The sequence below is a fragment of the Ambystoma mexicanum genome, chromosome 2p (genome assembly GCF_040938575.1).
Source record: "Ambystoma mexicanum isolate Mex_15411 chromosome 2p, UKY_AmexF1_1, whole genome shotgun sequence".
Taxonomy (NCBI): Eukaryota; Metazoa; Chordata; class Amphibia; order Caudata; family Ambystomatidae; genus Ambystoma; species Ambystoma mexicanum.
The window spans coordinates 177,967,509-177,993,412 of NC_090923.1; the positions used below are offsets into that span (position 1 = coordinate 177,967,509).

The 25,904-nt window shown below is 44.0% G+C and overlaps 1 protein-coding gene across 1 annotated transcript in view; it reads left to right on the forward strand.

Moving 5' to 3' along the window:
• The window catches only part of SEC13 (SEC13 homolog, nuclear pore and COPII coat complex component), a 207,506-nt gene that overhangs the window by 62,241 nt on the left and 119,361 nt on the right, over positions 1–25,904 (forward strand). The window contains exons 4-5 of the mRNA XM_069643461.1: positions 14,052–14,203; positions 17,436–17,569. Of these exons, the coding sequence (XP_069499562.1) occupies positions 14,052–14,203; positions 17,436–17,569 (286 nt within the window). The remainder of the gene's footprint in view (positions 1–14,051; positions 14,204–17,435; positions 17,570–25,904) is intronic.

Consider the following 25,904-nt stretch of genomic DNA (forward strand, 5'->3'; position numbering starts at 1 on the left):
ATCAAACAAGGGTGTTTTACTCTGTTAGCACAAGAAAATATGGCCTCGCGGGATTAGTAATATATCGGGGTGAACTGGGGTGGCACATGAGCAGGGGTCCTGCAACTGTTACATCAAAGGAATATGAGATTTCGGGGTTTGAGATTTATAGTTCTCAAGGAGGGGTCTGTCAGTGCAGAGGCAGGTTTGTGGACATGGGTGGTTTTTCTATGGACAGGCTCTAGCCCGGTCACACACGGGGCAGTGATCACAGAGGAAGAAGAGAGCTACAGTGTTAACTCGCAACAATTCATGCCCAAGCTTCCGTGAGAACAGAACAGCCGCAGAGTCGGCAGAGGGGAGTAGGTGGGAGGTGGCAGGCTGGTTGCACGTGGTGAGAAAAGGGGAGAGGTGCAGGCCTGCGTTCAGGGTGTTTGTGTGGCTAGTAGAAAATGGAGTCTGTAGTTGATACATAACGGTGCATGTCTCATGACTCCATTTTGTATCAGTCAACGGCTACCTCACACCTTGGCCAGAGGTGTGCTGTTAACCGTGGAATGAGCATATCATGTGTGTCATCAGGAATGAAGAGGGGGCCTGGGAGACCCTTCCTCCCTTACATTCCCCCCTTTCGTTACTTAAGTAACGAATAATGTAAATCTTCCAAACGTTTTCGTTTGTTTTCCTCAGCCACTGCTTCATCCCAGGCTGGGGTTCCCTTTATTGGCATCCAAGCCCGGGCACATCGGCCTAAGGCTTTCCCCTCCTACGTGCATATTCATCTGGGGTACAGGATATATATGGGGGCGATATAGATCGCCCCCATCCACTGCCAGGTCTACCCACACTTCATTGTACCATTCTAATTCACGGTGTTCTTTAATTGTGGTGTAATGGAGAGTATCTACAATGTTTCTAGTGTTATATATAGCAGTCATTCTATATTTTGGTTCTGGGTCTTCTCCTGTCTGAACTTGGGCCTCATATGTTACCTGAACCACCCTTGCTGTGTTGCCCATTGTCACCATCATCGTTTCACTGTTAGGAATAGATTTTGCACAGCACCTAATCCCCATCTGGCACCCACAAATAATTAGCAGAAAAAAGACTACGATGGGCACCAGCAGCTTCACAGCCGTCTCGAGCCATGACGGGTCCCACTCAAACAGATTGTCGAACCACGTCCTCGACTGCACTCCTTCTTCCTTCATTGATTCTCCGAGATTGTGCAACGCTGCTATTACGTGTTGCAAAGTTTCATTATCTTCATCGGCAGAAGGTGCGAAAGTGCAACATGAGATGTAGCAGGGCTCTTAGTTCCACCTTAATGACGTTGAATCCTTCTTCTGTATCGCTGGCCAGCTGGATGAGCTCACAGCGGACAATCTGCAAGCATTTTGTGTTTGTTTGAGCCTGGATACTTGGTATGAGTGACGCAAATAATATCTCTGCTGAGGTGAACAACTTAAAACTTATCGGGTACTTGCGCCAAGAGTTATGAGGATTCTGCAGAGATGTAATTTGATGCCCTCCGTTTTTGTGACACTCTGCTTTGCAGCTGCTCGTCCGACAAGACATCATACACAGGGGGTTCTTCAGTAGTTGACGGGGGGGGGAGGGGGCTAGGGCAGACATCTTGGCTGGCACCCTCTCCCCTCGGATGTGGCTTTCTGATAATACCATTGGGGCCGAGTGCAGCGTTGCCAGAGCGCAGGATGTCCCTCCATGATGGCGGAAGGTGCCGGTATGCTTGTTTGCTGCATACCCAGTAAGTGTCCATTAAAGCCGCTGTTCGTTTCTTCATGTCGGGCATGATGAGCATCTTGTTGCAGTATTTGTTTATGCCCACGGGCACTTTCCCTTCACCATGGAAGCACAGTTCGTATGGTATTTCACATTGTATTTTGATTGCCAAACTAACGTGGGTAACAGTTCTCAAGAAGCCAATGTGCTGAGACCAGATTGGAGTACATTTGTCTTTGATCCATTTTCATCCGATAGTCCTCGCAACGCCTCTACCTTAAACATCACTTGTTCCTCCTGCCTCCTGGTGTCGGCAAACATTGTCCCTTGGATCACAAAGAAGGGCTCTTTGATGCAGATTACTCCTTGTGGCATGTAGCACGTTTTGCAGCATTTGTAACTTGGCAGTGTGCGCCTGATAGGTGCTTCTAATTCTACACAGTGCAAGATGTATTAGACACTCAGCCTCAGCAATAGGCGCTACCTGCGGTAACATAACTTTGGGGGTGCCCGAGGCATGGGGAATCAAGGAGCACACATAGCAGCTTTGATTAGTTGCTTGCTTTGCTATTGTGCACATATCTGAGTACCTTTTGTTTGTTTGATTGATCTGGGTGGCGTGGGTCTTCCACTGAATCTAAACCCAAGCCATGATGTGCGTTGTACCTCTTCCGTCTCCCCCCCGTCCACCTTTTCTGCCTCCTGCTCCCCCCCTGCACCACTTTGGACTTGTAATGCTTGATTTCGGATGGGGAATATTCCAGCTATTATCCTTGCACTCCTCCCACTACTTGGCTGTCAGGGGGTGGGGTGCGGTGGGGGGGGGCTGTCTCATCACTCACGTAATCACCACTTGGGGTAGGTAGGTTGTGTGGTTGCATAGAGATCAACATGCGGCAACGTAAATGTATAGGGATTGGTATCATTCATATCATACACGTTAAATTCATGATCGGAATCGTCAGTTATCGAGTAATCAACCAGTGAGGGTCTCAAAGTTTCGTTTTTGTGCAGGGTAGTAAGATTTGTGGGGACATTGTGGGCCCATATCCATTTAAAACCATCCCACACTAAGTGGGTGGCTTCTTGTATCATATCGGCAGAGATAAGATATGGCCCAGTAGAGTGTGAGATAAAACAGCATTGTAAATATTGCAGAAAAACACAATCCACATTCATAAGAGTATGCTCTAGTACTGCTACCATTTCTCCTGTTGCTATCTATTGTTGAGTCGCTGGCATTGAGTGCCCTCGTGTCAGCCATGTTTGTACCTATAGAGAGAGATACAATTGGGTTAAGTATACAATTTATTTTATACTACATTTACTTCTTTATAAAGTGGAACATTATGATCTAGAGAATCTGTGGAGGGATAGGCAGACACGTAGAAGGAGACAGACATGAGATGAAAAGAGGGTGAGGCAAAGGCAATATTACTTTCACTACATACATATGGATACTTCTGTGTCAAAACAATATATCTCGCATGCATTTTTCATTATAGCATTTCACTTCATCAATTATTTTTGTTTCTGTTAATATTTTTGCATTTCGTTTATGCAGTATCATTAATTTCTTTGTGGCCATTTAATTTTACGTTTGTGGTGTTCCTTTCTGGATATTTTGTTCCCCCTCTGTTATTACTGTCATGTGCCTTTCGCCCACCCGATAAATGTATCCAATATTTCAGCCCTTTCACTTTTACCGCAGTGGGTGTGAAATATATTACTTAGTATGGGCCACGAAATCGTGGAGCATTCCATCGCCTTACGAAACTGTGTACGTACACCATCTCCCCAGGCATTAGCTGTGTGCTGCGGCTGTCTGCGGCTGCTGTCACTGTATCAGTTTCATTTTCCCGTGTAAAGGGTGGAGCTATTTGTTTTGCTTTGCTCCTTGCTGCTTTACAGTTTTGTAAAATAATCCTGAAATTACTCGCCCAATACTGTCTGTTCTGTGTGCATCTGATGGTCTCCTTAGGGGTGATATTGGGGTATGCATGCGTCTTCCTGTCACTATTTCATGCGGGTGGTCTTTGCTAAGATGGGTAAATAATGTCAATGGCAAGCAGTATACCCAATTTTTATTTAGGGTGTGACCCAATTTGGACAATCTGCTTTTAAGAAGGGCGTTGATTTTTTTTTTCTACAACCTTGTTAGCTTGCAGGTGATAAATTGAACAGTTTGTTTAATGCCCAACAGCGTCGTTTTTTAAACAAGTAATTTAAAGTTGTCGAACGAATGACGTCACATATTCCCCATGGTGGAAAAACTTCCCTCACTAAGAATTTTGCTCCGCATTTCGCATCCGGGTGGGCAAAGGGTCCTGCCTCCACCCAGCGTTTGAAAGGGGCAGACCACCACAATTGGATATCGTGCTCGAGTACACCTCTCTCCCATGTCTGCGTAATCAATATGCAGTTCACAGAATGGTCCAATGGTGCGGGGCAATGTCCCTCTCAGCGTTCTGTCATTCCTGAATGGTATGTGTGGCATGTTGTGCATTCTATCGTTCATTTTGCCATGTGTTCCTGTAACCCTGTAACAAACCAATTTTCCTGTATGTCTGCTGCTATGTGCTGTTTTGCAGTGTGTGTGGTGAAGTGCAGCTGCTGGAATGCTATTTCTAATAATTCTATGGGCATTACTACCTTTCCAGTATAGGTTTATTGCCAAATGAGGTTAGTGAATGAATGTGCACACCCTCCTTTTTATACAAAAGTCTTGTTCCTCAAGGGTTGGCCCGTTTTTAAAAATCTATTAGTGATATTGGCATTGAATTGTACCATCCCTTTTTTATCCACATTCCCTTTTAGTATGAACTCTCCCTGTACGTGTTTTACTAGATAGGCTGCTCCTTTGGCGGCAGTGTCCACTGCCACATTCCCAAAGAGATGACGTCATTGTGATTTGTATGTGCCTGACATTTGACCAGGGCCACCATTGTCGGCTGTGTTAAGGCTTCTATTAGTTCTTTTAAAAGCTCTGCATGTTGTACCGGGCACCCATCTGGCCTTCTAAAGACTCTCCTCCCCCACCCTGAGAGTCCCCCCTGTGTACTGTTGTGGTCATGTAGGCCGAATATGTATATATCGTTACCGCACATCATTTTGCTGTGTGCAAAGTCTCAATTAGTACCACTAATTCTTCAGCCTGAGCCGTAAGGTGCATGGGTAACATCTTTTGCACGATTATCTCATACTCTCCATCCTCCAACCGCACCACTGCTGCTCCTACGTGATTTTCCCCTGTTTCTGGGCAAACTGACACTGACCCATCTACAAAGAACACTTCCCCTTCTTCTAAGGCATTTTCGTTTGCTCTAGGTATGCCATCTTCTTCCCCTTCATACGTGGCACAGTTATGGTTCTGCATATCTTCTATTGTGCATGCTTCTATAATAAATGTTGCTGGGTTTACTGTTCTGCACTGTACTATTTTTTATTTTTAATTTTTAAATGTTTTTATTGGCATTTGTAATAAAGCATTTCACATACTTGCATTACATTGCATATGCATTATGGTAGCATTACTCGCATTTTCTTTTAATATTAACAAATAACAGTTGAATATAACAAACAGTAATTGTCTTCATTTGTCAGAGTGAGTTCTCCATCTGTCTTTTTCGTGGATTCAGGACTTTTGTTGTCTGTTTCAGAGATGGTGATGTAGGGAAGTCCTTTCATTGTTTGCATATTTAACATATTAGGGAAGGAACATATAGACTGTGAGGTTCAGGGCGGCATATCGTCTGATGGGAGAAACATGTCCCTTATTAGCGCTTACCATGCCTCGAATGTGGCACTTATCTCCCCCTCCATCCCAGTGATTCCTGCACCCCAGGCTGTGGTGTTTGCAGCAGCCCAACGCTCCATTTCACTGCTCCACCTTGCATTTTGTGGGCCTGCAGCTGATTTCCATGCCATTGCTATTGCTCTTTTTGCTAATATGCACACCATGTCATAAACTTCACAATGTGTTTGAGTTTGCTCAGCCTGGGGTATGTGCAAGATGGTCTTCAAAAAGTAATCTTTTCAACAATTTTATAATGACACTTTTACAATATACTTTTTCTTAAACCTTGAAGCACTTTGCACCACCAAATTTCATTGTCATCAAAACAAAATAAAGCAGGACTTTGCCCACTTGCCGTTTAACACACAAATTGACGTACAGAACATATACCATGCAATATTAAACAAAAAACGTGATACATGAACATTAATGCGCAAACCCGACCTTCCTGTTCTCCCTTGCCCCCTTACTTCACCCAGAATCTCCCCCTTTCCTGGTCCCTTCTGAACCTCCTTCTAGAGATCACCTTTCCTTAGAAGGAAAAGAAAGCAAAACTAATACTATTCCGAGTCTTCCCCTACTTTATTTTTTCACCATTTAACCTCTTGTACTAGTTGAGATGGCACTATGTGGCACTGCCTTCTACCCCCTCGCGGAGCTGGGTTCCTGTACCTCTGATCACCTTATCACCTCTTTACTGCTCTTCTTTGCATATGGCCATTAGGATTTTATAAAGAAAAGAACCCCCCCTGCTTCTACCCCCACCAGATATCCCCAGAACACCTCAATCTGACTCCTTTACCCTTTTCCCACACCTTTATTGATCGGAGAGCCTCCGGACCCGGTCTATCAAGGTGCTGCCCCACACTCAATGGCCAAACCCAGCTCTGGCGAGCAGTACAGCCGAGTATTTGCAAAGCCGGGACCCGTGGTACCCTCTTTCCTAGTGTGCGCACTTCTAAAGGGTACCAGTTGCTGTAGGTGGGCAGCCTTGACGGGGGCACCATGGATCTCACCGCTGTGACCGGGGAGCGTCTGGTACCAAAAAACAAAAGAACGCTATCTCGTCGGGTTCACCAAATGAAAGCTGGCTCTCCCCTCTCATACAATGAAATAACCGAATGAGACCCCAATGGACAATTCCCATTAGGGAATGAGACCAGGACCAATTGTGAGTGAGTTAAAGAGAGATTTTATATAAAGTTAAAATGGGGCACACAGAGGACTCTGCTACTCTGAGAGCGCTCTGCCCAGGATACAGAAAATACACGCTATATTACAAAAACATGTCATCAATGATGTATGCTATAGGGGATACAGTAAGTATTGCTCATTGTTTGGAGAAGACGAGACATTACAGATCACCAATCCTGGAGCAACACGATTATATGAACACTGAACTTGTAACTTCTTGAGGCACATGGGTCAGCTGGGCGGGCGGGGTATGTCAGCGAGGGGGGCGGGGTATGTCCGTGCAGTAATATTACTTTCTAATCTAACACATCAATCCTGGTCATGCAAGATTTAGTATAGTACATACATTTCAACATGATCTATATCACGTAGACATTTTGACCTGGGCCACAGGGATGGTGAAGGTACATAGGTCCAGGTGCCTTACCTAAAACAGTATTTCGGAATACGTTGGTTAAGTGTCTCATGGATCAAACGAGGGTGTTTTACTCTTAGTACAAGAAGAATATATGGCCTCGCGGGATTAGTAATATGGGGGTGAACTGGGGTGGCACATGAGCAGGGGTCCTGCAACTGTTGCATCAAAGGAATCTGAGATTAGGGGGGTTTGAGGTTTATAATTCTCAAAGCGGGGTCTGTCAGTGCAGAGGCAGGTTTGTGGAGACGGATGGTTTTTCTATGGCCAGGCTCTGGCCCGGTCACACACAGGGCAGTGATCTCGGAGGAAGAAGAGATACAGTGTTAACAATTCATGCCCAAGCTTACGTGAGAACAGAACAGCTGCAGAGTCGGCAGAGGGGAGGAGGTGGGGGAGGGGGCGTGGTAGGCTGGCTGCATGCGGTGAGAGAAGGGGAGAGGTTCAGGGGGTCTGTGCGTCCTAGTAGAAAATGGAGTCTGTAGTTGATCAAAAATGGAGTCGTGGGACATGCACCGTTGTAGATCAGTCAACAGCTACCTCACAACTTGGCCAGAGGTGTGCTGTTAACCGTGGAATGAAGGGGGGGGGGGGCCCTGAGACCCTTCCTCCCTTACAGGTACCTTTGCTGGATACGCTGCGGCACACAAGAACCTCGTAATGGGGGGGGGGGGTGGAATGTCAAAGATATTAGAAGACAGTTGGTCTGGAGTGCATGCTATACGTTGAAATCCAGCCTTGCAGGACACCTTCATTGTGAAGCTTATGTCCTGGAACAAAAGAGGGTATAATTCATTTCTAGGAAATACACAGGGGCTAGACCATTTGACCGGGGCCCAGGTCTTCGCCCTGCAGGAAACCTGGATGACCTCCCCATTTCACTTGATGGCTATAGTATGGTCCATAACCTGGAAGTCCCGCCCAAATTGGGTCCTCCTAAAGGAGGGTCCTGCATAGGCGCAAATGTGGGCTATAACCTAGTGGAGTTTGCTGATAGACCTATGCAGAAGAACCTTCTGGCAGCAACTCTTAACATGGTATGATCCACCTGGTGGGGACTCAACTAAATGCCTCATGCGTGCAGTAATGGAGACACTGGGCAATTGGCATGGCAGAAATCCTAGAGCGGGTATCATTGTAAGTGGTGATTTTAATGTAGACTGTACTGACCCAGTAAAGGGGTAAGCGTGGATGTGCAGCCCAGACAAGGGCCTTGACATTGCGTGCAGATCTCTTAGAATACGATCTGGCATTGCTAATTGACAATGTGGGCGCCCCTATGGTGACCTGGTCAAATGGCACCTACAAAAGTTGTATCGATTTTCATTATTGTAAATACTGCTATACTTAAGCTTTCACCAAAATTACAAGTTAGTCCCATAGACCTAAGTGACCATGCTGCACCAAGTATAAATCTTCAAATATTAAGTAAGCAGCCCGGTAGGAGAATGGCTATGAACCTGTCCTTAAATACAAAGGGGAACATGTTATGTTGGACAGCTTTTAACATCAGTCAGTTCAACATAAACTTGAGATCTAACACAAACAATGGTGAGGTAATATTAAGCAGACATGATTGGGAGTTTGCTGGATAGGTGTAACCTATTCACGAGGCAGCAAGTCATGCGACCAAATAACACAACTAGCACAGATTACTTGTATGACTCAAATAGCAAAAAGGAAGTGATCTTACAAAGACTCAATTCGCGAAATAACAAAAAATAAACAAATATTGCATAGTGAAAAAGTAGCAGCAGGGTCGGATACCAAGACATTTTGGTTCCTGCTGTGAAACTTTAGCCATGTAAGAACTGAGCAAATGGTATGTGTCATCTCTGAAAATACTTGGGCCAAGCACAAGAATAAACACTATTTGATGACAAACTGATATCGAGGTATCTATTGCCTATGGTTGGTTAAGTATTTCAATCAGGCGACACGCACACCGTGGTCTCTGCCTAGTATGTAATGCCTAACTGAGGTGCTTTTCTCCTTATTTATGTGGATTCAATTTTGGGATGGCACACCACTCGTATCACACCCCCTTTTCAAATACCGCAGGTCACAATGGACCATGAACCAGGCTGGTGGGTCAAATGCAATATTTATTTAAAATTCAAAACAAATCACACTTTTAATATAGGGCAGCAAACGCCAATGGAGTTATAGTTACAAATGAGAATGTGAGCAATGCACCAGGTTTGACTTTTTAGTTGAGTACATGCACAGCACAGCAAATGGGAGCACTTTTAAGTTGGGACAGATAGCACTCAAGTTAGGATTTCCCCCTGCAAAGTTCCCTCAACCCACAAATAATCAATTCTGAATTGATATAAGGAAGCAACAGGTGATCAGGAATAAGAAGCTGAAAACAGAATCCAAATCCGACCTTCCCTCCCCAAATAAGAGTGAAAAACGGATTTGCAACCCTTGTAATGTTAAAAAGGACACTCGGAGATTAATGAATAGAATGAATGGGTGCAAACACCTTGAAACAAATAGTTCTTCACTAAAGCAACAATGTAAAGGTATTAACAATCACAAGCAATGGGTTAGCTAGAGCATACAGTTAAAAAAATGAAGATTTAAAACAGTTAACAATCAAAATGACACGTTGGAAACTTTGCAAATATTTCCATTTTTCCGTGTAAATTTACTAAAACGGTTTCTTTGAAAAACAGATTAAATATTGTAAATCGCAATGGTTTTTGGTTGGGGGATAGCTATTGATCACAGGTACACTAGGAAAGTGAAAGTAAGTGTCTAGCTGGTAAATTGAATGAGTTATGCAAGATCTTAGAAGGTGTACTTTGAGTAACTGAAGGCGTGAAAAAGGAAATTAAATCAGTTTGGGAGAAGAACAGCTTTACTCTACACTATTCAGGCTAGGGCACCAAGAAGGGACACAGTAAGCTCCAGGGTTGATTTGTGAGTTCAACCCTCTCGCCCTTGCGCCCACCCTGGCGGAACCAGTCCGACCACTTGAAATAGGAGCTTAGGATTTGACAAGACAAAAATACTAAAGAAATGGCGCTAGAACTAGAAATCAAGGGCAGGGTTGCAAGAATGATTGTGACAGTTTGAACAAGGTATCAGGATAAGGATAGGGTCACTTAGAGTGGGATGAGAACAAAGGCAAGATAGGCTATGGGTTTAGATGGGGTGGCAATTGATACTCAGTCCACTTTTTAGTTTTTGGATTTTGGACAGTCAACGGTTCTGGTCACTACACGGCAGGGTGCCTGGCAAACAGCTGGGCAGTTCTGGTTACCGGGAAGCACCTCTGGACTGGCAATTCTGGTCACTGGATACCATAGGTCATCATAGTAGCAGGATAGCAGCAGCATGCATTGTGGCAGCAAGCAAGGCTGGATCAGGATGAGAAAGGTACCATAGGTTTCCCCTTGTTAATGGGGAAAATTTAATGTTTTTTTTTTATTTATATGGTAGGCCTTGCTGGGAATGGGATCAGCACTGCTTGGGTGCAGCAGTAGGATCAGCAATGTGTGGCCTGGTAGTTGGAGTCTGGATCTGGAAGATGATGGGTACAGGAATGCAGCACAGGAAATCAGGAAGAGTGTGTGTGTGAGTCTTGTCAGGTAAACGTATTTATAGTGCATAATGACATCATCAAAGTATAGGCTGGGCAGGGTTGACTATGCACGCCCCTAAACTACTTGGATTGGGCAGGGGTGGCAGTTTCCGCCTTGCTCTCAACTGGTTGGATTTCCAAGGGAATGATGTCAGGTTTATGAGGTGTTTTACAATGTCCAAAAACTCCCACATTTTCTTTACTTAAAATCCGATTTTGCCAAAAACTGACATTTATGCAATTGTAATCTTAGTAAATTATACACACAGGTTACATATTATGTGCAGCACATATTAGTCCAATCCTCAAGTCTGTGGGCCTTTGTTTCGCCCTTCTGATACATTTTGGTAATTTTTAGCATTAAAGATTGGCCTAAAATTCCATAACTTTCTACAAAGATACAAATTATCCCCAGGGATGTATGTACAACATGTTATGTTTGCAACATTGATACTTTTCAATTTATCCTCAATACTTCCCCTTTCTGCCCCCGACGTGTCAATGAGTTCATCATATCTCTAAAGAAAGCACAAAAAAATAATTTTTAAACTGTGACATTTTTACAATTTTTCAAAGTCTTGCTGCAAAGATAGATGTCTTTAAAGTTTATTCCTGAAATAGTCTTTGGGGACCAAATGGCAGTCATTGTTCCTCTCTTTGTTCCTGGGTCAATTTTTTTTTTCTGTCCTTCACTGCTGCCAACTGTCATTTCCTTAAGAGCATGGTGGGGGTTTCTCCCTTGATTGAAGTTATATTGCCCCTTCAGACTTCCTTCCATGGGAGCTTCATTATTTGGGTCCCAACAGAGACAAACCTCTGTGTAACCCCATAAATTATCAGAGGGTTGTCATTATCTGCTGAGAGCCCGCCCTCCTTTTGGTGCCTCCCCTCCAAGCAGAAAACCACCCTATTTTAACCTTTTTAATTTCTGATCTTAGATCCAGAATTAAGGAGAGCCGGATGCATAAAATAACCCATGTTATATAGTCTCCCCATCAACAATCCCCTTCATATTGCCAAAGACGGGCAGGCTTTCATTCACTGGTGTACTGTTCCAACACACAGGCATTTGTTTTTCTTTAGTTTGTAAAAGCCCATTTTTTTAAACTTGGTGCAGCTGGCCTTTCCTTCATCTCCAGCAGATTCACACACTGTCTGCAGCTAAAGTTATTCTCTTGAAATGCTGGAGCTGGTCTGAAGCACGGATACATTGACGCAGGCCTGGCTCAGCTAGTTAGTCTCTCTCAACAGCTGAGTTTTGGATACTTTTGCAAAGAAAGTGACCGGGTTTCCCCTGTGAGTAAAAGGTAAGGTTCCAGGTCGTTTTCATTTTAGTTGGTTTGACTGGGCTTGTCCATTCAGAATCCTGCCTGGTTTTTCTAAGGCACAGTGAAACACACAGGGCTTGGTAGGGCTTTTTAATCACAGTGGCTTTAAGGAACAGAGGGAGCTGGCGTCAAAGCCGCATATTTTTAAAGGTGAAAAAGGGTTTCATTTCAATGGATATTTTGGCTTTTTGCAGCAAAGCAACGCTGCTTTTTCCACTTTCTTCCTTTTATTTATGTCAGAACACACTGGCAATCTCATTCAATGTTCCCCATGGTTCCATTGGTTCCATCCTGTCCGATGTGTGCTTGGCAGGACGGCGCAGCCATTTTTGTTTCAAAACGCAGTTTTGAGCCATGGTGCTCACAGGAGCCAGCACAGCCCTTTTGTGGTTGTTCCTGCACAAATGCAGCTTAGTGATGTGGGGGAAATGCTGTTGAGTGGATCAATATATCCCACACATCGCCCTAAGATTGGCTCACGGTCTGGAACCAATGGAAGGAAGCAGATATTGACTAGCTAATTATGAGCTCTGAATCATCTAGAGCCGTAACCCCAGATGGACTCTGCAACATGTTCTTGAAAAATGACCCAGAGTATTGGGAAGAGTTACTACAATCACTATTCTTCCGTGTCTGTGAGATCAGTGTCTTCCCATCAACATGGTGAAGTCTATATTGATCCTAGTATATAAGAAGGGGCTTATGAAAGCACCCGGATAACTACAGACTACTACCCATGCAGGACACCAGCTCCAAGATTTTTGATTTTCTCTTGAATGATCTTGGAACTACTTACCACATGGGAATGGGCAATACAAATATTGAACCCTATGCAGATCAGTTTTAGGACGGGGTATAGTACTAAACATGCCATATTTAGTTCTATTCAAAAACTTGTAGTAAATCACTGCTTGATGATCAGCATGGAGGGACTGCCAGTTTCACCGGGAGAAGTATATGCCTTGGACTGTGAAAGAAATTCATAGGACCATGATCGTAGGGAGTCCATTGACTAGTTAGCTAACAAAAGAAGATATAATACGTACTCTACACAGTGCATGAACATAAACCATGCAACTATCTGATAAAGTTACTCACCAAAACTGGTACACTTCATTACCTCGTTACGCCTCGAACCCTGCCGTTCTATGAGAATACAGGGGCGTGGATCGGTTTGGCACAAGGTGACCAACTTGTCATGATCTGTAATTCATCCGTGCAATTGGCTAGACCTATACTTACCCAATGTAGCAGTCCCCATCTATGAGAAGGGATATCGTAACTATGCGGATCACACCTCAGACCACTTTTGGAGCGCCTTGTATGGAGCAAAACCTTTTGGTAGCAACTGCTGCTGCACCACATATATGGAAGAAGGTGGGGAAATATCTGGCCACAGTGTGATCCTTTTATAGATAGTGATGCATACATGGACGGAAATTGGACCTGTCGGCCACCTTGTGTTTGTCTGTCAGACCTGCCTTTGAGCAAGTATTTTAAAGGGCGGCCCTACCGTTGATGCAATTTTTTTTTATAACTGATGTTTCTTTTAATTGTTATAATGAACTGGTCATATCTGCTAAAGAATTGGTTTTAAGATTAATGATGTAAATTGGTTTTTAAGTGTAATTTTACAAACTGTAAATGTAATGTGTTTGTTTGCTTGTAAAGATCTGACCAAACACACTATAAAAGAAAATTAAAAAAATGCCTCCCCACAGCAGTCAGTGCTGGTTCTGGGGGTTAATTTGCTTATTTACATATGGTATTGTGCTAAGGCATCCACGACTATGGCATCAATGTTTTTTAATAAGAAATGTTGCATGATTCATCCCTCAAATGTAAAGCTCAACATTGTTTGTAGTTAGTTTTACTTAAACGATCTAATATGCAATAAAAATATATAGAGGTATGAAAAAGGAGGCTTTCTTGTTTATTCATAAGTGCTTTGTATATTGTTTAAAAAATACATGTTATAAATAAATGTTTTGCTTTGCCTTTCAGTCACGAGGGACCTGTATGGCAGGTCGCCTGGGCACACCCCATGTATGGAAACATGTTGGCCTCCTGCTCCTACGACCGGAAAGTCATTGTATGGAAAGAAGAGAATGGTACTTGGGAAAAGAGCTACGAATACACTGGACACGACTCCTCAGGTACATAACTTTGTGATACTGGGGGCAACTTTGTTAACATTGAAACATGTCTACATGGTCATTTGTTCCACACAGAAGATCTGGCGGAATGTGTTCTTGTAACCTGCAACTTGTGGCATACCTGAAACAGAGAATAATTAATAGTTTTTTCCTTCTGTATTTCTCACACTGTCACCCCTTCCTGTGTCTCAATTTCTTTCTCCTCACATTTTTTTCTCCTCTATAGGTACATTCACTGTTTTTCCTCAATTTTTTATGTAGTTGCTCTGATGTTCTTGTATCCTGTGTTTGCCTTTCGCTGTGACCCCGGACCCAATTTCCGCCATGCTCTCCCACTTAATCAGTAAACCTCTACTGCTGCTCCTAATACTTTCTTTTTTTATAACTTTATTCGGAAGACAGGCCTCTATTAAAGTACAGTTTGCAATGCAAAACATGAAAAACACAATTTACATTGATATCTATGTTAGTCCTAATAAGTAAAAACATTTTGTTTAAAATAAGCATACAGTAGTAAAACCAATGTCCAATTGTGTGGGTCACAGCATCAGTGCGTGTGTCACACCGAGGCTACTGCTTTCCAATTTTTTCGCGCGTAATAGTCCCCAGCATTCTCTTCTTGAGTGCAGAGCTTAGAAATGTTGCGACTGACACATATTCAGGGAAGGTGCAGCACCTCAATGCTTGGATGGCTAATGGGGTTGGAAAGTGTACTAGGTGGCTCCAGACCGAGGCGAGCCAATGCCTCTTTGCCCGAGAGTGGGTCTTGCAAAAAAAGAAGATGCGCCTGGTCCTCACGCCCCCACACAGGGGACATACGGGTGAGGAACAAGACCCGCTCTTCCACTTAGAAGACTCATGGGCCAGTGGGAGTATGCCTAATCGGAACTTGGCAAACCAGGATTTTAATTTTTCTGCCACTGGGATGTCCAAATATACCTCTAATACACATTTCTCTGTCTGCTCTCCTTGTCTCTTAATTTTGTTAACTCCTTTCTGGTTGCTTACTCTCCTTTTCACACTTTTACCATCCTTTCTTTTTCTCTGTCCACCCATTCCTTCCACCCTCCCCTTTGTGATCTGCAATTTGATCCAGGCACCTGTAATGAGGTGGGGAAATTATGGACATGGAGATTTCAAATAGTGAAATTTCTAATTGCAGTGTAATAATGCCTCACTTCTGCTGTTGGAAAAATATTGGCAATCTGAATTCTAGTCCATTGTTCTCAGTGCAATTTTTGGATTGCAAACATTTGGTTAAAATGTACTATCCAATCCCTTCCAGTTACTACTGCTGTTTATTAATAATCGGGGCGTGATTGTGATGTATTGGCCAACCAGGTCTGTGGCTCAGTGGATTAATACATCCACTACAGGGGTTAGTGTATGACCTCCTGCTCACAGGTTCGAACCCCGGCAGGTCCATCCTTCGAGGCCGTTGAAATGAGTATGTTGGGTACCAATAAATCTGTCAATTGTGGCAAGATGCCCCTCTGGGGGGTGAATGTGCACTCTACAAATACACCAATGTAAGGAAGTGACTCAAAAGATTCCAATGCGAAAAAACGGCTTCCACATATAAATGAATGCACTATGTCTGAAAAGCAAATCATTGCATGCTAATGGTCGGGAGAGGCGAGTCTGTTCCTTGGAGCTGAAAACTAACCTGATTCTCTCCGAAAACTAACCCGATTGCTCTCCGAATGACAACAAGCTTTCCTCTTAAATACACAGTTAGGCCATTTACATAATCGGAAATATTTTGTTACAAAGTCCCATTGGCTACCTCTAATACAAAGTGATTGAATCCCCCTAACTCTAAAACCCTGTTGGATCCATTCACAAAGTACAACATCTTTTTATATGTTATCTTCTTTCATAGTCAGTTATGACATACTCCACATAATGCACTTATCCATGATGCCCTTTCCATGAATAACTCAGTTTATTATTCATACCTTGTGACAGAAACCCAGATGGAGATTGTGCAAGGCTTTCCATAAGGGGAGGGAGTGAAATAAATAGCACTCCTTTGAAGCAGCAGTAAATCCTTATTCTCCCAGATGTTCCGGTTATTTTCACTGCATGCCTTCACGTAATCCCATTTGCGACGCTCGTCATATAGCCTGCACCGTGCATTCTACTTAGTTACCTGAAAGCCCTTAACCCTTCAGCTCTCAATTTAGCCCTTCTATGCAACCAATCCTTTCTGGCCACAAAAAACAAGCCTTTGTGCTCCCATGGAATTTACTCTTTGCATCTAAGAACCCAATCTGACCATAAAAATCTAACAAATGGCATTCCATTCTGTTCTCACCGTCAGCCCTTCGTGGTTGTTACAACTTCCCATATGCGGTTCACTTCCTACCACCTTCCATGACCTCGGTCATCCAGCTCTCCAAACCAGGCAAAAACACATTCCTGCAAATCCATGGCTTACTAAAACTCGAAGGCGGTGAAACCTCCATGTACCCACAATGAACCCTTGTTTCCCAGTGCCCTGAATGTGTCTGCAATCTAAACCATTGTTGAATTCCCACACGTTGGTTTCCCCTTCAGTGAACTCCTCTATTCCATGCATAAAGTTCCCCACTCCATACTTCTCAGTGCTACAATTTGTAGATTGCACAATACATTGTATCCATGCTACTCATGTTGCGACCTACTGTGACTATCCAACTAGTACACAAAGTAATACTCATTTCAATTCTTCCAACTACATTGAACACATATTTAGTTGCAACATCGCATCTAACCAGCCGCACCATGGCCTAGTACAATGTACGTAGTGTGAACCTCTTTCCTGTGTTGGAACCTAAAATGTCTACCCTAACACCTTTTTGCGTTATGTAACTACAGCAGCAGGGTCATTTTGGGAAGTAGAAGTGTTTCCCCTATATATGCCTGCCTTGTTTGTTGAAATGTCCATGATGCTGGCTTTGGATGCAACCATGGTGATTATGTTTGGTTTGAATTGTTTCCATTTATTGTACTTTAAATTCTAGTATTGCAGTTTCCAGTTTTGGCTGATGAATGTTGAACTGCATGAAACTGTGACTATTCTGTATTGAGGGTGAGCATTCCCCTACCTCAATCTATGCAATAGAATTGGCCTGTGTATCGGTATGCTTAGTTTAAGTTTTTAACATGACCTGCACTGGCTTTCACACTCAATGAGCTGATGGAAACTTGAATAGCGTCCAACTGAAGCTCACCTTTCCTATCCTAACAGTGAACTCTGTGTGCTGGGCCCCCCATGACTATGGACTAATGCTTGCATGCGGAAGCTCGGACGGGGCCATCTCTATGCTTACTTATACAGGCGACGGACCATGGGAAGTGAAAAAGATCAGCAATGCGCATACGGTAAAATCAAATTCACTTGCCTTTTAGCTGCCTCTTGCCATTGATCTATTGCAGTATGATCTTTGGAACGATTAACACAAATGTGTAAATTACTGTGTTTGTGCGGTGTGATGAGCAGCAGAAGGAAGCAGCTGGAGTTTTCAATTTAGACTGCTACCTTTACCTATTTCTTTCTAATAATCACTAAATACAAAAGATTGTATATATTTTGCTGTTTAATAAAAAAAAAAAATATCTAAAGGGACACAGTTGAAGCAGATTTGGGGAATTGGACTCCATAAATGGTGTTGGACCTATGTTTTTCTGGGTTTACCCCAATAAATCGAAAAAAGACATAATGCACAATTAGTGTGCATTCGGCCTGGTATAATCTAATCACATAATACCGAATAAGGGGACTGGGGTGTCCCCCCCCCTGCTCCACTCGTTCAGTATTATTGGCTGAGGGGGTGTCCCCCCGCATACATACCACGTATACCATTCGTACCCAGCAGGGGGACAAACCACTGAAATCCAAAAAGCTTGAATTGCAAAATGCGAACAAGTGGGCAATTTTGTAATTCAAGCTTTTTGTATTCGTTTTTTTTTAACATTGATCCTATTTTTCCTGGACATTTATCCAGTCTCTCAATGCAAGAAATATGGGGTGGACTTACTAAGAAAGTGCTGGACATAGAAACCTGATCAAAAGAGATCAATTCCTGAAATGGTGATGACCTTTGTCATAAAATGTAAACTTTGTGTAGATGGGTTACGGTCACCCTTTAAAGAGTCCCAATTCTGCAGTAAATGTTCATGGAGGTGTCAGGAGTTGTGGAAATAATTGGCCCCTGCAATTGTACTTGACATTAACCTGGTTCGAACAGTGAGACATCATGGGCACAATAACGGTATTCAAAGGGTTCTCGTTTAACTCTTCATGCTTCATAAAGCAAATAAATTATTGGGTTGTGGTCTGGATTGGCACTTGCTCGTGACCTCAAACGCAGCTTGTCTCCTCTCTGTGCGCAGGTTCTCTTGCACTAAAACTGTTGCATTTTTTGTGCACCTCCTGGTCCTCTGAGAAGATGGTTTTTCAGAACATATTCTGGTGAGGGGCTCTGAGCAGCCAACTTACTGGTCCAACAACAAGTCTAACCAATCTGTGTAGTATGGCTGAGCAGGAAAGCTTGGACTCTGGAGAAGGTAGGTTTGGTGTGAAGGACAGCTAACCATTATTAACCATTACCGGTAGTAAAGAGGTTCACACAGAGAAGTACAAAAATACTCCTGTTAATAGGTTGCATTCAGTTGCATACAACAAAGGTAAGACATGCACTCTCTCCCTCTCCTCTGTAATATATATATATTTACCCAAAGTTTAGTAACTCCAACTGGGTTACAAATAATGCTCTCTGTCCTGAGCTTCCTAGTAGTACAGATGGACTCGCTGGGATTTCTCTCCTATGACTCTGAAGGTGACTGAGACTTTCTCACTCACCTCCTGCATTTACTTTGTTTTGGGGACACTGGACCCTCTTGTAAGGTCTCAGGTGAGAGCCATTGTTAGGACGGTTTTTCTGAAGTCCAACCAGGGGCTTAGTAAATCCATTGCTGGGCAAGAATTGATGTAGTAACCCTGGGGGAGACTACACAACCCTTGTCCTCTTGGTATTGGGCAACCCACCTACTGGTATAGGTCTGTACTACACAACTTGGTAGTGTGACTGAGCAGCCAGACTTATTTCAAGAGGGGTAAATGTGAGCTGTAGAACTGTAGCATTGAAATTCACCAATACAAATATCCAAATAACACTTGCACTCAAGGTTTTCTAGTAAAATAATTATCGGTCTTTCTTTTAAAAGGTCCATGCGCAAAAATATACTTCAAAATACATTCTCAGAATCAAGGCAAAGCAATGAAATACTCATGCTTCATACACACTTCCTACACCCTGAGGGGACTTCACTAACTAGGACAGTATTGGCATTTATATATCACTGTTGTACTTGGTAAATTCTGAGGTTGGTAGAAAGGAAGCGTTAAAGGAGGGAAAAAGGTTAAACGGGTTCTCGGAGCATGTGAGCACTTTTAAATCTCCCAATGAAATCTAGTTAAACTTTCCCAGCAATATTCGTTAGAAACCGATCACCTATACGGGACAGTAAGAATTGAAGTCAATGGACTAGAAGAGTCTGCAGGGAGCCAGGACAGCCAAGTCAGTTGGAGCAAAGTCTATGAGCCTGAGGCTCTTCTTAGATAGCAGAAGGTCTTGCACAAAGTTAGTTTGTTGTAGAGAATCACTGTTGCGTCACAAGCTGTTACTTGTGAAAGTTAGAGCTGAAATCAACTCTAGAAAAGCAGCTACTGCAAGTCTCCACTGAGAAGAGCAGGACTACCGACAAAGAGGTAGAACAATACATTTGGTTAGAAGAGGATCCAGCCAGCTTCTGTCTGTTTGCAGTGATGCAGATCCTGTGTTTCTGGGCCTCAGTCGTGGGGACAAGAGGGAGGCCGTCTGGAGGACTCCGGCACAGCAATTCAAAGGTCGGCGGCAGCTACAGGTGTTCTTCGGATCAACCGCACTTTGCGGTATCAGCGCTCGGTAAACGGAACCACTGCGGATCTTGGACACTGGTTGGGGTTCCTTCACTTCTTGAGTCCAGCACTCTTTTGAGGTGACTGGCGCTTAGGTTGTCCTGCTTCAGGAGGGTCCTCGGGAGACTCCTGCAGCTTTTGGCCGGCTTACAGACGTTGCACTAGACTACAGATTTCTCGACCTCTGGCACTCAGTTTGAGCAGCAGCAAAGAAGTACAGCCAGTTGGGGAAGGTCTTTCAGCAAAGTTTGTCTCAGGGTAGGGTGGTCCCACTAACCCAAGGGAAGAAGTCGTCTGTTTCCGGAGTTTCTCTTGTCGATCAGAAAGAGGAGTTTCAGCACAGCAGCAGGGCTTCAGGGGTGGTTCAACGGTCCTGGAGGAAGCAGCAAATTTCGCTCACGGTTTCTTTGTCTGGGTGTTCTTCCCAGTGGTCGACTCTTCAGTCCAAGAAGCCTCGCCTTTTTATGCAGATTTCTCCCATTCATGCACAGCCTAGCTGTCGCTCACACAGCAGGATGGCTGTCCTGCAAGGAAAGACAGCCAGCCAATCAGGATTGGGTGCATTCAGGTTGCCCTGAAGACCAAGAACAGGGGAGGTTTTGTCACCTCCCTCACTTCCTGCCCTGCCAGACACACTGGAGGCAGAGGCGGGCTTCAGTACTGAAGCCCGCCAAAGGCAAAACGAACAAAGGGATCAAACCTGGTTTGGCACTCATAGTAAAACCCAAGAAAGACCTCACGAACTAGAAATGGTGAAAGAAAACCAGGGCCATTTTGATATAATCATCGCCCATAGCTGCTATACTGCAGCTGAGGATTCAGCCTGCGGTAGAAAAGCTCAATGGTAGGAAAAGTAAACCACTACCACCAGTCATTTAAAGTAGTGAGGGTAACCTAAAAAACGTTTCATGAGTAACTACTAAGTAACCCTCCCAGTACTCCACATAAGACGGTGTGTGCTGGGCCTACAAAGAGAAAAGGTAAGTAAAGTCAATTTCACTGTACTATTCTTGGGAACTGTAGTTCACCCAAGAAAAGGCATTTAAACCTTAAGAGAAATCTAAAGGATTTCTCTGTGACACTGCACTAAAGGTGCTGTGTGTTAGCATACAAAAAGTAGATGCCTATGGGGTTTTTCAGACTCCAAAAACAAAGGAAACACTTAATCAAAATCAGATCAAAACGCATGAGGGTGTGAGAAAAAGGGCTCACTCACTCCAGGGTTAAAGTTAAAAAGTTCCAAAGTCCAGCAAAAGAGCTAGGGGTCTCTACGTGGGAGGAATTGAGCATTAAAAGGACAATTCTCCCAACATCCATACAACTGAGGCAGTGGGCCTCATTCCGAGTAGGGCGGTAAGGGTTAATGGTCACCGGTAACGAGACCGGTGCCGTTAAACCCTTACCGTCCTACTAGGAGTTCTTTTTGCGGGTCCTTCCTTAACACCTGCTTTTAGCAGGCATTCAGGACGGGACCCGCAAAGGGACACCGGGATCAATCATTTGATCGATAAGTTATTGCCGCCTTCCCCCTTCCCATTGAGCCCTATGGGGGCTCGAATGGGGAATGGCCCTGGTGAATGGGGAATTACTGGTCCCTCCGACCTAGAATGGACCGGTAATTACTCCATTCACCAGGGAGAAAGATCGGAAATGAGATTGAGCACAAGGAGGACGAGGAACTATAAGGAAAAACTGAGAAGCAGAACGGAGTGGGCAGGAGGGAAGATGGAATGCGACGAGAGGAAAGATAAGGGGTGCAAGAGCATGGAGCTTTAAAGACTAAACATAAAACGGTGATGGAAGGAAAGCAATCCAAGATTAGTCAATGAAGAAGAAATGGAATCACGAGGAGCAAGCAGACAGAGCACCAATAGAAGCATTAAATACAGATTTTAAAGGAGCCAAACGAGATGGGGGGGGGGGGGGGAGAGACCAAAGAGTGCAGAAGAACAATGGGAGAGCCGTGAAAAGAATATAGCAGACCCCAATAACTGCGTGGCTTTAAAAGTCATGCAAGGACAGGCTTTTCGAATATTATACAAGTGGAATCGGCAGGATCGAGCAGATAAGGAAATACAATGACTAAAAGAAAGATCTGAGTCCCAGGTTACGGGCCACAGAAGAAATTGAGATGGAGGAAATAATATAAAAGGTGGTGATGCAGAAGAATAGATTGTAGAAGAAGGAAAAAAATATAACCTCCTTATTTGCAGCATTAAGTACTCAAAAATGATCTGACATCCATGATCGGATGGCTAGAAGACCCGCGCTAAGCTTAAGGTGAATGTCATCAGTAAAGTGTGGAAACAAAAAGAGCTGTGTCATCAGCATATAAGTGATGCGAAAAACTGAAAGAAGAGATGACCCCGGCTGATGAAGTGTAAAGTGACAAAATAAAAGGACCAAGAACCAAACCTAGAGGGAGACTATAAGAAAGTGAACATGTTTCAGAAGTAACCCCTGCCTAGGAGACATAAAAGTTCTCTGGGATAGATCTGATTCAAACTAAGCTAGAGTAGGACCAGGAAAGCCAAAAGAGAAGAGCATACAGTAAGAGTGTGATCAACAGTGTCAAAAGCAGCAGGGATCCAAAAATATAAGAGCTGATGTGCAGAGTGAAGAACGTAAAGGAGAGCAGTCTGAGTACCCTGGGCGAAACTCAGATTGAAAACCAGGGAGAATAAGATTACGAGATAAAAAGGTAGGAACTTGAGTGTAAACTATGCGTTCAAGAATTTTAGAAAGATAAGGGTGAAATAGGACCTAAATTGGAGGCAGAGGAGACATCCGCTGAAGGCTTTCAAGAGCGGGATGATGGTAGCATGCTTAAATGTGGAAAGAAAAACGGAAGAAGATAAACAAGAATTGAATACGATTGTGAGATAAGGAACAAGTAAAGGATAGATTTTAGGTCTGAGCGCAGATGGTATAGGATCGAGTGGGGAGGAGGTAGGATGAGCGCGGGCAAGCAGACTGTGTATCCATTAGCAATGGGAACAAATCCAGTACACATTTCTTTAGGAGATAGCGGAGGCGCAGATGTCAAAGAACTGACCTGAGTGATAAAATTTAATAACTGATTGAAATGAAAGAGACTTTGGAAGTAAAGTAGAGCGCAAGATCTGTAGCATTAAGAGTAGTTAGTTGAATAATCCAGGCTAGGAGATGAGAGCAGGCGAGAGAATTTGGAAGAGCCGTTTAGGATGAGAGGACTGTGAATGGAGTAGATCAGAAAAATGTTATTTAGCAGAGTGAAGATCATTTATAAAGAGCATGGTAAGACACATGAGAACTGTAGTTCCCTGCTGTCTTCAGTTTTAACCAACACCTTTCTAAGCGCTGAAGAGCGCTTTGTATTGCGCGAAATTGGGGAGAAAGCCAAGGTTGAGGGGGTTTACGTGAAGGGTGAAACGGAGAAGAATAAAGAGTCAAGAGATGTTGAAAGATAGGATAAAAGAGCAATAGCCGCTTCATCTGCTGTCAAAGTAGAGAATGATGCTCGAGACACCAGTTTAGAGGTGCTAGCAGAGATAAAGTGTAGTATTTGATTTACACAAAGCTTTTCCTGCAGTCTGCCGAAGCCCTTGATTCACAGGGGTTGCAGGTTCTAGCAGCTCTCCGGGTTGGTGTCTTTTGCTGGTGCAAGACTCTCGAGTGAAGAACTTGGTAGAAAACGATGTAGCACCTCTCTCAGGACTGGCCTCGACGCAGGTAAGCAGGTTCAGACAGTAGCGCAAAGGGACTCCACTGCTGCGGTCTGACTTTCCCTCCTATCTCGGGTCACCTTGATGCTAGGACGCCGAAATTTCGCAGAGGTGAGTCTTGTAGGGCAAGCAAAGTTCCAGGCCTCAACGGGGAACGTCTGCGTCTGGAGCACAGTAGCCAAAACTCTGAGTTGATCAGCCACTGGTTGTCCCAGGGACACTTCGACGGCTCTTCTTCACAGGGCACTGTGCAGGTTTCTGGAATGGATGTGCCCTCCACTCCCAGGGTTGCAGCTCCTTCGCAGGACTGCTTATGATCTTCATCAAGACAGGGCTCCTCCATGACAGCAGCAGAAATTGGTAGCCAGGCCTTCATCTGAAGGGTCTCCGATTTGTTTGCAGGTCTCGCAGCTGAATAGAATTCTTGGCACCTTCGGGTCTCTCGAGTAGGTGCAGGGGTCTCCATCTTATCCTAAAAGCCAGGTTAGAGCAGTGACCCTCACTAGCCAATGACAGACACACTCTCTCACTCACTCAGCCTGCCAAAAGCTTCTGCTTTCCTGGGCACTGGAAGTCCTTGTAAGGATTTTCCTGGCCTGTTAGGCCAGGAAGAAGGCTAAAGGACAAGCGAAAAATCTTGTGGCACGGCCATGTTTGACCATTAGCCACAGTTGGTAGCTAAATGCGGTAAGGTTAAAACAAAAGAAAGGCAAAAATAGGGGGAAAAGTCAGTGCTGCCACTAGCTTGTCCTTTTAGCACACCTAGAGTAACCAAAAATCCTCGAGTGTGACGGCTATTGAGCAGCCGTGTGGAATGGCTTCCTAGCTTTTGTGCTCCGCACCACAGTACAGACATCTGGCAAAAGAAGTGAAATTCAGCACTACAGTGTGCTACGATTGCAGAGTTAGAACTATAAGCGTCTGGTGCGGGTCTGGTCCAAGAGCCATGCCTGAAGGGGACTGGGTTGCTGAGATCTGTTGACCTGCGAGTTGTGCCTCATGGGATGTGCTTCTTCTGAGCCATTACAAGTATAGCAGCCCAAATGAGATGTCTGTTCTGAGCCATTACAAGTATAGCGGTCCTCATAGGATGTGCGTGTTCTACTTCTGTGCCATCACAGGTATAGCAGCCCCAATGAGGTGCGTGTTCTGAGCAATTGTAAGCATGGCAGCCCTGAACAGTTGTGTTCTGAGCAATCACAGGTATAGCTATCCTGATGAGTTGTCGTATGAGCCATTACAAGTAGAGCATCCTGGATGAAATGTGTGTTGTGAATCACTGAACATTTAGTTGTCCTTTTGATATGTAGAAAGTTAAGTCAACTGTGTTACAATTGAATGTTACCTGCATCTTAAATGGATATCTCTGATGCAGACTCATTAACTCGCCTATGAACAGGATTTGATCTAACCGGTTACACAATAATCTCTGCAGCAGGGTTATTGACCCACTGAGCTGCCTTTCCCAACGGGCTGTTGACACTGAAAGGCAGATGGGGTTAAGTCACTAGTAGGTCCATGTGAGGCTTGCCTGACATAAATGGCTCTAAGCCTGTTTGGACTATCCTACATTAGTCCTTTCCTAGACAGATTCAATGGTATGTTCGCCCTGACATCAGCAAAAACACAAAAGCCACAAATTGTGGCTCATGTTGCAGATATGACTCTGTGCTGGTGCACATGCGCTCACCTGAAGACAGAACATCCAAGATTGTGGCTTGGCTTTACAATGCCACTGTTTGGCCACCTGGATTACAAAACAAAATTGACACTAACTTTGCGAGGAAAGCAATTCTTATCAATTGCATGCCCGCAGCACATGCATACGTACCTGCCAGCCATACTTGCGTATAAATGGGGCGTCCCAGAAAGGTGTTTTGACATTTGGAGGAAGTTGTTGTAGGTGTTTGGAGCAGTTAGGCAATTAAGCAGGAGTCAGAGGAAGGAGTTCAGATAGAGGAGAAAGCGGAGGAGGCTGGAGACAATAGGACAAGAGACATCAGGAGGACCCAATGGTACCAGTTGATGATCAGAATATTCTGGTTAACTGAAG